The sequence below is a fragment of the Oryx dammah genome, unplaced genomic scaffold, assembly GCF_014754425.2.
Source record: "Oryx dammah isolate SB20612 unplaced genomic scaffold, SCBI_Odam_1.1 HiC_scaffold_10, whole genome shotgun sequence".
Lineage (NCBI taxonomy): Eukaryota > Metazoa > Chordata > Mammalia > Artiodactyla > Bovidae > Oryx > Oryx dammah.
Genome location: NW_024070194.1, coordinates 70,532,933 through 70,547,462, shown reverse-complemented (window position 1 = coordinate 70,547,462; position 14,530 = coordinate 70,532,933). Strand labels below are relative to the sequence as shown.

The window sequence follows — 14,530 nt, the reverse complement described above, 5'->3', positions numbered from 1 at the left end:
TCCTCATGGCAGTCCTACAAGAGAAGATTAGTTCCATTTTGTAGATAAGCACATCCTTAAGGCAGAGTTGATGTGAAAGTCACCATGGGATGTTTAGGCAGATTCTGTTTTCCAGATCTGCCTTCAAACCAAGGCTCTGGGAAAGGGGTCAGAAAGTATACCTGCTTATCTCTTCTTCTCATCCTGCAAAAGCATGCTTTCAGCTAAACAATTTAAACACATCTGTGCAAACAGCACCAGGAGATGCAGAAATGCACCGCCTACGTTAATCAGGATAGAGCCCCTTCTCCCTATAAGGTCTATGCATTGATATTTTTGGGAACCTGTTTGATATTCTTTCAAGAGCCTTCCTATCCATAAGAGATTGTATTGAGAGTTCATATTTGCAGGTTTCATTCACTTGTGAGGTTAAGCCATTTAAAAAATCCTGACAGATACACAGAATATTAACCAGGGGAACTGAGACCCTTTGGTTCTTCGTCCTCCGCCCATCATTTGGCCACCTTTAAGCCGCTAAAGCAATAAGAGATGAAAACTCTGTTCTCCCGGTTTTCAGATGAGAAAAGCGGAGGCTTCCCCGAGTTTAGAACATTTCCTAGACGTGCTCTCTCTCTAGAACAACTGGAAGCCAACAGCAACCTGCCAAAACTCTACCCCACAGGCGCATCTGAAAGAACCTTGCAGTTAACTTAGGGTTCTGGCTCAGAAATGAACAAAACCAGCAGAAACCCGCGCAGGTAACAGGAGCCAAAGAGGTTTGGTTCCGCAAGACTCTGAAGTGCAGACACAATTCTGCAACAAACTTTGTCAGCCGGACTCTCTCCTCAAGGGAACAGTAGATTGGGAAGCTCCCAAGCAGAAGACTGGGGACGGAGAGGAGAAGGGGGGACGATGTGCCAGGACATGGGGGTGATCCCACCCTCCCTCGCGTCCTGTAGCCTGGCCCGCAGCCACGCGCCCGAAGACGGCGGTGGGAAGAGACTGCAGCCGGCGCCCGGGGCCCGCCCGAGGACCCCTAGAACTTCACTTACTTGATCCGATGTGTCTCCCCAGCTCCTCGCCTCTTCCAGCAACCCGGCGCAGAGCGGCAGCGCAAAGCACAGCCCGAGCAGCGGGAGCATGGTGAGGCCGGGCGGCTGCACCAAGGTGCTGCGGGACCCGCGGATACAGCGCGGGACTCAGGGATGCGCTCTGGGCTGCAGACGCGCGCGGCCCTGCCTCGCGCCCCGCCCCGCCCCTGCCTCTCTCCCCCCCCGCCCCCGCGCCCCTCCGGCCCCTGCGCCCCTCCTGCCCTGCCCCCCTCCTGCCCTGCCCCCGGCGCCCCGCCTCGGCTCCTCACCCCTCGCCGGTTCAGACACCTCGCTCCCGCGAGGCCCGCCCCGGTCCGCTGCATCCACAACGGGTGCCCCCAGCCCAGAGAGCACGGTTCGCCCCCCATCGCTCGCCGCCTTCCCGCCAGTACCTTCAGCAACCCCCTCCCGCCCCGCCCCCCCCCCGCCTTCTCCAACCTGCGCCGCGGGCGCCTGCTACCACCTGCATGCCCCTCTCCCGCTCCTTCGTGAACTCGCGCCATTCCTGTCTCAGGAGGACACTGTAAGGGCCAACCTGCCCCTCCATCTACAGTCCGCCCCCTTCACCTGCTATACAGACCTCTCTCCCGCGCTGCATGTATACCGCCCGCCCACTTCCAATACATACCACCTCCCACCCGGTATATACCACCACCATTCCCACACCTGCCGCCTGAAGGCATCAGGAGACCTTCTTCTGGGAAAATAGTGCGTTCCCCTTGACATCCAGCACTGATGCTTAAAAGCCCAGTTGAGGGAATGCTAAGTGGTCTAACGCGGAAAGTACCAGCAATGTGGTCCCCTTTTATATGGCTCTGGCATAAGGGAACAGAAAGGAGAAAGCTAGAGTTGGCACCACGTCGTTGTACTTCTGATTTTTTTGGTTATTAATCATAAAAATGAATGTCACTGTTACACAGTTATCATACTGTTATCATACTATACATACAATATCAGAGTATTGGTCATGTTCCTGTCCTGTCATAGGAAGAATTATTAATAATCTGCCAACCATTCACCCACCCACCTTTTAGAGTCTGGGCTCCATCTTTGTACCTGGCAGACGCCCAGTGATCTGGAGCTGCTTGTTTCCGAAAAGGCAATCACCTCAAAGACACTTAAATTTTTTTTTTTTTTTTGGTCGTGATACTGCTGCTGCTAAGTTGTTTCAGTCGTGTCCGACTCTGCAACCCCATAGACGGCAGCCCACCAGGCTCCGGCGTCCCTGGAATTCTCCAGGCAAGAACACTGGAGAGGGTCACCATTTCCTTCTCTAATGCGTGAAAGTGAAGTCGCTCAGTCATTTCTGACTCTTCGAGACTCCATGGACTGCAGCCTACCAGACTCCTTCATCCATGGGATTTTCCAGGCAAGAGTACTGGAGTGGGTTGCCATTGCCTTCTCCTTGTCATGATAAAAATCACATAAAATTAAAAGTACTGTTTTAACCCTATTTACCTATACAATTTGGTGACACTAAGTACGTTCACATTATCATACAACTTTTACCATCATGCATCTCCTGAATTTTTCACCTTAAGACATTTTTTATGTCTCTGTAAAAATTCCCTCTAAATCAATACACTGAGTAATAAGTTGGCATCCATCTCAGTGGCCAAAAACAGGGAAATGGTTAACTCAAAAGACAGAACATCCATCCTGTGGAATATTACGCACAATCATAAAGTGCATGGAAACAGAAAAAATGTTTACAGCATAATTTAAAGGAAAAATCGGATCACATAACCATATCAAAAGTATGAGTTTAATTGGGTAAAAATACATATGAGTGGACATCAGAACTAGGGAAGAATGAAAACAGTGGGTGTGTTAGCTTATGGCAGTATCTCTTTTAAAAAATATTTTATTTCCTCTTGTTGAAATGTTGATTGTTAAAGACATTAAGGGGCGAGGGGAGTGTTGTTTTGGTGAAATAAATGGAAGGAAAATCATTGTCATTAGCAATTAAACATGTAATAGCCTTTCCATGGGCTAATTAAAAAAACATGGCTCCACTGTGGAGTGACAGTAACTGGTCCAACAAGGTTTCCACAGCAAAAGCACTGGTAAAGGAGAGCTTTGAAGTAAGTCAGAGGGTTTTTATTTTTAGCTCTTTACTAACCATGAATTACAGATGCATCCTGGGCACACTTAGAAGCTTAGCAGCATGCAAAGTATGTGCAGTCCCCTCCTCATTTTAAAATTAAGGGGGAGAAAAATAATAGAATAAAATAAAAAGGAGGAGAGCCCCAAATCTTCTAGAATTTTGGCCCTACCACCTCCTTGCCTCCAAAAGGAAATGCCTGCTTAAAACCTGAAAGTTGAATTTGGACAAAACTGGTTTATTTGAAAGTAAACAATAACAGCTACTGTTATTTCAATCTGTCAATTCTCCAACAACCCTGGGGACCTTGTCTTGGTCTTTCTCTTCTCCTCTCTCCTACTCAACTCTTGTTTTGTTGTGTTTTTTTTTTGACCTTATATCTGCCCTTTGTCCCATTGTGTCCCAACTGGTTTCTGCAGAGGCCAAGTCGTCAAGGGAAATGAGTTTTCTTTTCTCCATCTGCTTGGACTCTCCAATTCTACTCTAGGTGGTGGTGCTGGTTCATTGTTACATTTGTTTTATGGCACCTTTGACTTAAGGGATCAGAACTTCCTTGAGGACCTAAGTTTTCTTCCACAAATTGTAACATTGTCCTCAATGCATGCCTAGCCTCTAAGGAGCATTTGATGAATGGAATTAGGGGACAGGAGGCCAGGTTGGGCAGGGAGCTAGCTGTGCTGGAGGAAGACTGCTGGGCTGTATTCTGAATTGGTCCCTTTCTAGCTACACAACTTGAGAGTTTCTGAACTTCCTAGTATTTACCGAACTTCCTAAGCTTCTGAGTGACATCAGAGAGTTTGTGTGACCAGATGGTCTTTAAACCTAGGCAGGTGTCATACAAATAAAACCCAGTGAAAGGTTTCCAAAAATCTCTGTAATTATAGGTGATTATTTCTATTAGCCTTATCAGTCAGGATGAATAAATTAATGATCCCCCTTCAAAGGAGCCAAGGTATCCCCACAAATATGTCCTTTGATGCCAGGTGTTACTGGTTTAACTGTGTGGCACCCCCGAGCTCGGAGAACCTCAAAGCTGGAAAAGACCTAAAACCCAGTCCCGATTTTTCCGATGAGACCTGTAAGGGGTTTGTAGGGCCCATTCTCCAGTTAGACACAGAGCTCCAGTCAGGACCCACGTGTTCACAGACAGGGTCTGAGTGCAGGGCTCAGCAACAAGGGTGTCTTAGTACAAGACTGAAGAGGCTCTGCTGGTCGGGGAGGCCCCTGTGCTGACTCTTGCCAGGAAGTGGCTCCTGTGTGTGACTGAAAGATCGGGCAAGGGATCCAGGATTTTAGAATTAGGCTCATTGGAGTTAGGGGCTTTCCCCTGGTCCCCCACGTGAGACCACCAGTGGATGGGCCTGGCCAGCGTAGCCAGGGCAGAGAGACTGAAGAGGGAAGGCAGGCTCTGCCGCTGTTTTCTTCTCCCTCGAATTTACCGTTGGTCGCCTTCTGGTCCCTCTGTCTAGCTGCTCTGATAGTCAAGCTCCTCCTCCGCGCCTCCCCCCAGAGGCCTCCTTACCCAAGCTTCTTTCTGAACATCTGCAAGGCCGTTGTTCTATTCTGGGCCAGCTCTTTCCTACCTCCTCCGACTCACCTTTTTATCTGCTTATACGACCTTGTGTTTCTCCTGAACCCTTGACAGCTTTGCGTACTCACGACAGTTTCTTTTTTCCAGTGACTTTTTTATCTTTTTAATCAAAAAGATAGGAGGAGAAAATGGATTCCTTTTGGCTTTGCCTACATGATTTCTCAGGGCCCCTTGGTATCTTGGGAGTCACGTGGTTGTTCTTCAGTTCCTAAGTCATGTCTGATTCTTTGCAACCCCACAGACTGCAGCCCGCCAGGCTTCTCTGTCCTTCCCTATCTCCCAGAGTTGGTTAAAACCAATTTTCACCTAGTTTACAGATGGTGACTTTTACCCAGAGAGATTTATGAGAGAGGAAGCAGAGAATACAGTTTTCCTATTGCTTTTGATTGATGATTTGCTAAATATGTCAACACTCACGAAGTGTAGCACAGCATATTCTATTTGAATTTTCTGCTTACACATTTGAGACCCTAGACTTGATTTGCTCGTGGGCAAGGATAGTCTCAGGCTCATTTTTATATCCCCTGGAATATAAAAATATCCCCTGGAATCTGTATTCCAGTCTGCCTGGAATAGAGTCGACATGCAGTGTGTTTGATGGATTGGAAGATTGTGTATCTGTATCATGAACCCCTGTGCTAGCTGTATGCCATGATATAACAGGAGTTTTAGACATGATCCTGGAAGAATTTAACCACTTAGATATGAAGCTGGAACTAACAGTGTAGTTTGAGCTCAAGGGTGAGATGCTAAGTGGAGAGGAGGGTGAGATTGTGACTATGGTCTAGGATACTTAGAGAAGGCTTCGGAGAGGAAGAAAAAATTGTTCTTTTCATGAATCAGACTTGAAAGCCAGATGGAGAAGATGGGAGGCAGAAGAAGGAGAGGGTGCAAGTGTGGAAAAGGCTTTAGACATCGTGGAAAATTCACAAAATGCTGGGGGAAAGGTCCAAGTTTGGGGAGTTACCTGTAGAATGTTCTTGAGCGAGTAGTCTCCAAGTGCAAATCTGGTAACTTTTCCCATCAAGCTACCTTTTTAAAAGAACTGTCCTTTACTTCAAGATTTTTGTCACTCCCATCAGTGATGGTGTCTCTCTGGGTCCTTGGGGGGAAGGGTGAGAAGAGTATGTTCCCGGGGGGCCATATATATATATTGGGAGAATGAGGGGAGTGGAGGAGGTGGTGAACTAGAGCCTCAGGAGGGTGTTGAGAGGAAAACATGCCCAGTTGATTCCAAAATTCTGCCTACACCCCCCACAAATGTGGTACTATATGCCTAGGTGGTATAAAAATTACTACCATTTCAGTGACCCATACTTACTGCTGTTATTAATACTATAGAGTGAGTAGTTAAATATGCTTTTTTGAACAAGTCTTTCCCGTTAATAAAACTTTAAAAAGTAATTTTTCCTTGATAAATGTAAGTGATATAACCTAATATAAGCAAAAAGGACAGCTGCAAATCAAATAAACTTGAAATTTCAATGCAGCCATGTAACAGTGAGCAAGCAGTGATAAATCAAGTAAGTTGTCCTTAATAAACCATTAGAGTTAAATGAAGGGGCTTGTTGCCAGATGCTGTCTTGATCGGTTGGTTACCTTGTTTAGGATTCTGATGGAAATGTTTACACAGCCACGAAATTCTCAGTGTAACTTGAGCTCAATAAACATTTCATGTGATGCGCGCACGCATTTGAGAAGAACACGTATACTTTTTAAAATTTCATGTTTTTGAAGTCTAGTTGATTTACAGTGTGTTAGTTCCTACTATACAGCAAAGTGAGTCAGTCAGTTGTGTTCTTTTTCACGTCCTTTTCCGTTTTGATTTGTTACAGGATATTGAGCATAGTTCCTGGCGCTGTAGAGTGAGATCAGTTCATTTTTAACTTAAGTGCTCTCAAGGTGTGTGTGATGGGGAAGGAAAACCACCAGCTCAGTGTCTTCTAAAACTCAGACTGGGAGTCAGCAGTGGCTGAGTTTCATCTCATCTACTCATCTTCATCTTTCTGAGTTTTGTTCTCTTTAAAAAAAAAAAATTTTTTTTTTTTTGGCGTATAGTTGATTTACAATGTTGTGTTAGTTTCTGCTGAGTGATTCAGTTATACGTATATTCTTTTTTTAGATTATTTTCCCATATTGGTCATTACAGAGTATTGAGTAGAATTCCCTGTGCTATACAGTAGGTCCCTGTTGGTTATCTATTTGATGTATAGTGGTGTATGGGTTTTCAAGCTGGTTTTAGGAAAGGTGGAGGAACCAGAGATCAAATTGCCAACATCCACTGGATCACGGAAAAAGCAAGAGAGTTCCAGAAAAACATCTATTTCTGCTTTATTGACTAGGACAAAGCCTTTAACTGTATGGATCACAATAAACTGTGGAAAATTCCGAAAGAGATGGGAATACCAGACCACCTGACCTGCCTCTTGAGAAACCTATATGCAGGTCAGGAAGCAACAGTTAGAACTGGACATGGAGCAACAGACTGGTTCCAAATAGGAAAAAGGAGTACATCAAGGCTGTATATTGTCACCCTGCTTATTTAACTTATATGCAGAGTACATCATGAGAGACGCTGAGCTGGAAGAAGCACAAGCTGGAATCAAGATTGCCGGGAGAAATATCAATCACCTCAGATATGCAGATGACACCACCCTTATGGCAGAAAGTGAAGAGAAACTAAAAAGCCTCTTGATGAAAGTGAAAGAGGAGACTGAAAAAGTTGGCTTAAAGCTCAACATTCAGAAAACGAAGATCATGGCATCTGGTCCCATCACTTCATGGGAAATAGAAACAGTGGAAACAGTGTCAGACTTTATTTTGGGGGGCTCCCAAATCACTGCAGATGCTGATTGCAGCCATGTAATTAAAAGACGCTTACTCCTTGGAAGGAAAGTTATGACCAACCTAGATAGCATTAAAAGCCAGAGACATTACTTTGCCAACAAAGGTCTGTCTAGTCAAGGCTATGGTTTTTCCTGTGGTCATGTATGGATGTGAGAGTTGGACTGTGAAGAAAGCTGAGCGCCGAAGAATTGATGCTTTTGAACTGTGGTGTTGGAGAAGACTCTTGAGAGTCCCTTGGACTGCAAGGAGATCCAACCAGTCCATTCTAAAAGAGATCAGCCCTGGCTGTTCATTGGAAGGACTGATGCTGAGACTGAAACTCCAGTACTTTGGCCACCTCATGTGAAGAGTTGACTCATTGGAAAAGACTCTGATGCTGGGAGGGATTGGGGGCAGGAGGAGAAGGGGACGACAGAGGATGAGATGGATGGACGGCATCACCGACTCAAATGGACATGAGTTTGAGCAAACTCTGGAAGATAGTGAAGGACAGGGAAGCCTGGCCTGCTGCAGTCCTTGGGATCTCAAAGAGTCAGACACGACTGAGCGACTGAACAACAAGAACTTGTCTTTTGGAAGGACGCCTAGAACCACAAGAGGTGTCCTGCTGTTCTGGGGTTTAGCCTGGGACAGCAGAAGACTTGTGACAGCACAGAGGCTTTGCTGATGCTGTGACAGAGATGACGGGTCACCCTGCCTTGGGGCCCAACTGTGAGGGCCCCGCCTGGCTTTTTCTTTGTCTTGAGGCGTGGAGGATGGAGAAGCCCACAAAGCTTGGAGTTCATCCACAGCATGTGTTTTCTCCCTGACGACCTGCCAGATCCTTTCCAGACAGAGCTTGGGAGGTGTCCAGAGACCTTCACTGAAAGCTGCCGGTGTGTCTTTGGAAGGGTTTTGACTCAAGCTAAACAATGTCGGTTTTGTGGTTGATGCCAAGAGATAGATCACACTCCCTGAAATCAAGACTTAACAACAGAGCTGTCATCATGCTTTCTCCACAGCTCACAGGCTCGCTGCCTGGCTGGTGAGGGAGAAACTTTCTTGTCTGTGTAACACGTGCCACAGGTATGACTCACAGGTGCACACTTGCTGATCCAAATATGTAATCCTGTCCCCCGTATCTCAGGCTTACCTCCATACTGAGTTCCCATCCGCCTGTGTAGCATGGACTTCACTCTTGCCCGTTCACGATAAACCATGCATTGTTGTTGTTTAGACACTAAGTTGTGTCTGACTCTTTTGTGACCCCCCTTGGACGGTAGCCCACCAAGTTCCTCTGTCCATGGGATTTCCCAGGCACAAATACTGGAGTTGGTTGCCATACTGGTCTCTAGGGGATCTTCCCCACCCAGAGATCAAACCCACGTCTCCTGCATTGGCAGGTGGATTCTTTACCACTGAGTCACCTGGGAGGCCCCCGAAACCATGCATGTGGATCTTTAAAATTATTATTGTTTTCTTAGTCAATTTAGACTTTTTTGCCTTTCTTCCTCTCTGTTGGCTGGGTCCTAAGTTACATAAAGTCATTAGGGAGTAGACAGGGAGGAGCCACTCAGTCATCACCTGTGTTATGGACTGAATGTTTGCATCCACCTAAAATTCACATGTTGGGGTCCTAACCCCCGGTGAGACAGTATTGGGAGTTGGGGCCTTTGGGAGGTGATCAGTGTGAGATGAGGTCACAGGGGCGGGGCTTCCATAATGGGATTAGTGCTCTTATAAAGAAGAGGAGGAGACGCCAGAACCGTCTCTCCACCTTTTGAGGACACAGTGAGAAGTGACTGTCTTCATTCCAGGAGGAGAACCCGTAACCTGGAACCGAAACAGCTGGCACCTTGATCTTGGACTTCCAGGCTCTAGGATCTGAGAATTAACTTCTGTGGTTTAAGCCCGCATCTGTGGAGTTTTGTTACAGCAACCTGAGCTGACTGATGCATCTGTTCATGTTGGCACTTGCATCATCCCATCTGGTTGCCAGGGTTTAGGGATGCAGGGAGTGACTGAGGGATGGAGGGAGTAACTATACAGGCTAACAATTCCAGGGACACCTTTGGGGTGATGAAACTATCCTGTATCGACTGTGGTGGTGGTCACACAAGTCTACATGTGTGATCAAATTGCATAGAATTAACTACACACACACACACACACAGATGCATATAAAACTGGTGAAATCTGAGCAAGTCTATGGGTTGGACCAATGACAGTTTCCCTGATTTTGACCTTATGCTATAATTATGTGAGATGTTACCAACTGAGAAGTCAAGTGGAAGGTACATGGACCTGATGCATTATTTTTACAACTTCCTGTGAATCCATAACCATCTCAAAACAAAAGTTAAAAAAATAAAGTTTATTGTACCCTACATCTTTGGGACTCTAGGTGGAGGAAGAGGTAGGGAGAGAAGGGAAGGTTTTTTCCTGCTGTTCATCTGTGTGGGGGGTGTGTGGTCATTTTGTACCTCCTTTTACCATTGAAAATGAAACTCCCTCAGTCATGTCTGACTCTTTGCGACCCCACAAACTGTAGCCCGCCAGGCTCCTCTGTCCATGGGATGCTCCAAGTAAGAATACTGGAGTGGGTACCCATTTCCTTCTCCAGGGGATCTTCCCGACCAAGGGAAAGGTCTGCTGCATTGCAGGCAGATTCTTTACCTCTGAGCCACCAGGGACGCCCCCCCTCTGACCGTAGTCACCACCTTTATTTTTGATCTTCCTTATCAAAAATGAACAAAATCATTCTTTCTTGGCTTACTCTTATCAATAAGGCATGACGTCATATCTAATAGAGAACACTGTTGGCCAATGGAATCCTACTATACGGGGTCATTTCTCAGCTCTGCCACTGATTATGTCATTTATCTTTCTAGTGGAGTATCTTTAAAAATATATATATATACAGTCATGCTTTTACCATCATTTAAATGAAATGCCAGTGTCGTGCTAAGACTCATGATTCTGTCCTGAGTCTTGCTAAGATAACTTCGTAACTGAATACAAGAGGTACAGCCAACTTCCCTCACTTAATGCAACCACTTGCCAGTTGACGCTGAGTGTTGTACACGCCACGGCTTCTTTCTTCCTCAGGGCACTCTCTAACACACCGATAAAAAGGTGACTTCAGGATGGCGAGGTCCTTCGCCAGGTGACAGAGTTGGAAACGGTGGAGCTAAGCAGTCCTAGATCCGTGACTATCTGACCCTCAGAACAGCTCCATAGCTGGCATTTCCTCACAAGGCCTCTGCGCTCTTGTCGACTCGTCCACCTTTGAGGTGAAAGTGAAAGTCGGTCAGTCGAGTCCTACTCTTTGTGACCCCATGGACTACACAGTCTGTGGAATTCTCCAGGCCAGAATACTGATGTGGGCAGCCGTTCCCTTCTCCGGGGGATCTTCCCATCCCAGGGATCGAAACCAGGTCCCCCAAATTGCAGGCAGATTCTTAACCAGCTGAGCCACAAGGGAAGCCATCTTTGCTACACTCTAAAACTTTAAAGTCATGAAATACATCATTGAAAATGCCACCGATTATGTAGTATGATCTTGGAATGGACTCTCCTTTTTATTTTTATACTGCCATGATTTTACCATTTTTTCAATAGGAATACCATTATATCCCCCTTGTACCAAGACTCCTGTTGAGATAATGTCATCACAACAGGGAAGTATCATTTGCTATGACGTATTTGTATAACTGGAGAAGGAACTGGCAATCCACTCCAGTATTCTTGCCTTGAGAATCCTATGGACAGAGGAGTCCACGGGGTCACAAAGAGTCGGACACGACTGAGTGACTAACGCAGACATTTATATTACGCATCGATGACGTTTATCCCTGACGGATGCTCCGTGAACATCTGGACTGGTCTCCTGTGGCTGCTGTGACAGATGACCACAAACTTAGTGGCTTTAACGACAGAAATGCAGTCTCTTAAAGCTCTGAGAGTCTGAAGTCTAAAAATGGGTGGACAGGGCTGTGTTTCTCCTGGGGCTGCGGGGGAGAATTATTTCCTTGTCTTCTCCAGATTCCGAGGGTGCACGGGGCTGCCTTGGCTCACAGGCCCACGTCCCTCCAGCCTCTGCTCCCAGCCTCACGCCTCCTCTCTGACCCTGACCTGTCATCCTCCACTTTGTCTTACAGGGATCCCAGGGATCACCTTGGGTCCACCCAGATAACCTGGGATAATGTCCTCATCTCAAGATCACTTAATCTCGTCTGCAAAATCCCTCTTGCCAGGTAAGTTATACATTCGCAGGTCCTGGGGATTCAGATCTGAAGATCTTTGGGGCTCTTATTTATCCTACCACACCGTCAGAAGGCTTCCTTGGCACCCTCCCTGGTGGCTCAGCAGTAAAAAATCCATCTGCCAATGCAGGCGACAGAGATTTGATCCATGGGTCAGAAGATCTCCTGGAGAAGGAAATGGCAACCCACTCCAGTATTCTTGCCTGGAGAATCTCATGGACAGAGGACTGGCGAGCTCCAGTCCATGGGGTCACAAAGAGTCGGACACAGCTGAGTGAGAGAACAACAGCAACAACTCAAAGCCTGTGCTTTTCACCTCCAAGGAGAGAGGAAAGGCACCAAGAACCAAGGTCAAGAACAAGATGGCACATTGTACCACGCTGCAAAATGTGTGCTGCCCCCAGGCGGGTCTTAGGGTGATGCATCCCCACCCCACTTCTGTGCCCCCTCAGCCATCACCTCCTCCAGGGCCGATGCTGGAAAGACTGAGGTCAGGGACCTCTTTGGGGAAGGTTGCTGGGGGGGGGGGCCTGGTACCTCCCCACCCCAAGAGGCTGGCTGAAGCCATCTACGAGGGGAGAGGGCAGACTGAGGGGTCAGCTATATGTGGTCCGTGCACGTGGGCACATTCTCAAGAGTAGATGGGTGTCCCTTGGAGGCGGCTGGCTGGGGTCACTTGCTTTCCATGCACGGAGAGACACTCAACAGGACCCAGTGGAGGGACCACAAGGCAGGAGGCCAGCAGTTGAGCCAGCCACTGAGCATCTTCAGACAGACAGGCCTCTGCCAAGGTACTTGCACCTGGAGGTAACCCCAGCGGAGTGCACGCTAAGTCACCTCAGTACTCTTGACTCTTTGCAACCTCATGGACTGTAGCCTGCCAGGCTCCCCTGTCCTTGGGCTTCTCCAGGCAAGAGGAGACTGGAATAGGTAGCCATTTACCTTCCAGGGGATCTTCCCGACCCAGGGATTAAACCGCAGTCTCCTGCTTTGGCAGGCAAGTTCTTTACCATTAGCGCCACCTGGGAAGCCCCGGGAAAGCACGCCAGCAGCCTGTTCAGAAGGGAAACCAAACCAGCCCCCTCCCAGGGTTCTCCCCCAACCCCCGCCTCAGTCAGGATCCTGGTGTATAGAAGGTATTTCCGTGAATGCCGCCTGCTCGACTGGCTGATTATGTATAGTACGTACTTATCCACTGCTTCCGTTTCGTAAGTGCAGCTTCTGCGTAAGACCTAGAAGTGACTCTGTCTTCTGTATTCATGAGTTGTATGCGTCGTATGTCGGAATCTGTAGTTTTAATGTGTGGTGAAGCCAGTGTTTTTGAAGGGAACGCTGCATCGTTGACTCTGGTGATATTAGGTGTGTGCCTATGCAATGCCACTAGAGTAGAGCTCCTGTGGTTATTCTAGAAGGACACAGGAGTTCCTGTCTACCTACCGCCCAGTCAGCGTTTTACTTTAAACTTCTTGGTCCCCGATTTTGCACCAGGACCATTTTGTCGTTGTTCTTTAGTCGCTAGGTCACGTCTGACTCTTTTTTTGACCTGTGGACAGGGGCCCACCAGGCTTTTCTGTCCACGGGATTTCCCAGGCAAGAATACGGGAAGGGTTGCCATTTCCTTCTCCAGGGGATCTTCCTGGCCCCGGGATCGAGCTTGTGTCTCTTGCATTGCAGGCAGATTCCTTACCGCTGGGCCAGCAAGGAAACCCACAAGGACCATTGCTGTTGTTCACTCAGTCATGTTTGACTCACCTCACGTAACTCTTCACCGTCTCCCAGAGCTTGCTCAAACTCATGTGCACTGAGTCGGTGATGCCATCCAACCATCCTGTCCTCTGTCATCCTCTTCTCTTCCTGCCTTCAATCTTCCCCAGCATCAGTTCAGTTTCAGTCACTTCCAATTCTCTGTGACCCCATGGACTGCAGCATGCCAGGCTTCCCTGTCCATCACCAACTCCTGAAGCTTGTTCAAACTCATGTGCATCGAGTCGGTGATGCCATCCAGCCATCTCATCTTCTGTTGTCCCCTTCTCCTCTCGCCTTCAATCTTTCCCAGCATCAAGATATTTTCCAGTGAGTCAGTTCTCCGCATCAGGTGGCCAAATTATTGGAGTTTCAGCCAAAGTACCAGAGTTTCAGCCAATGCCAAAGAATGTTCAAATTACCACACAATTGCACACATCTCACACACTAGCAAAGTGATGCTCAAAATTCTCCAAGCAAGGCTTCAACAGTCCGTGAACCATGAACTTCCAGATGCTCAAGCTGGATTTAGAAAAGGCAGAGGAACCAGAGATCAAATTGCCAACATCTGCTGGATCATGAAAAAAGCAAGAGAGTTCCAGAAAAACATCTGCTTTTGCTTTATTAACTACGCCAAAGCCTTTGACTGTGTGGATCACAACAAACTGTGGAAAATTCTTCAAGAGATGGGAATACCAGACCACCTTACCTGCCTCCTGAGAAATCTGTATGCAGGTCAAGAAGCAACAGTTAGAACTGGACATGGAACAACAGACTGATTCCAAATGGGGAAAGGAGAACGTCAAGGTTGTATATTGTCACCCTGCTTATTTAACTTATTTGCAGAGTATATCATGTGAAATGCTGAGCTGGATGAAGCACAAGCTGGAATCAAGATGGCCAGGAGAAATATCAATAACCTCAGATAGAC

At 47.2% G+C, this 14,530-nt stretch overlaps 1 protein-coding gene across 1 annotated transcript in view; it reads right to left on the bottom strand.

Annotated features, from left to right (window-relative positions):
- Positions 1–1,232, bottom strand: part of ITIH5 (inter-alpha-trypsin inhibitor heavy chain 5) — an 86,797-nt gene extending 85,565 nt beyond the window's left edge. Inside the window, exon 1 of the mRNA XM_040248244.1 lies at positions 1,032–1,232. Coding sequence (XP_040104178.1) covers positions 1,032–1,121 — 90 coding nt within the window. The 5' untranslated portion in view covers positions 1,122–1,232. The remainder of the gene's footprint in view (positions 1–1,031) is intronic.
- Positions 1,233–14,530: the final 13,298 nt, after the last annotated feature.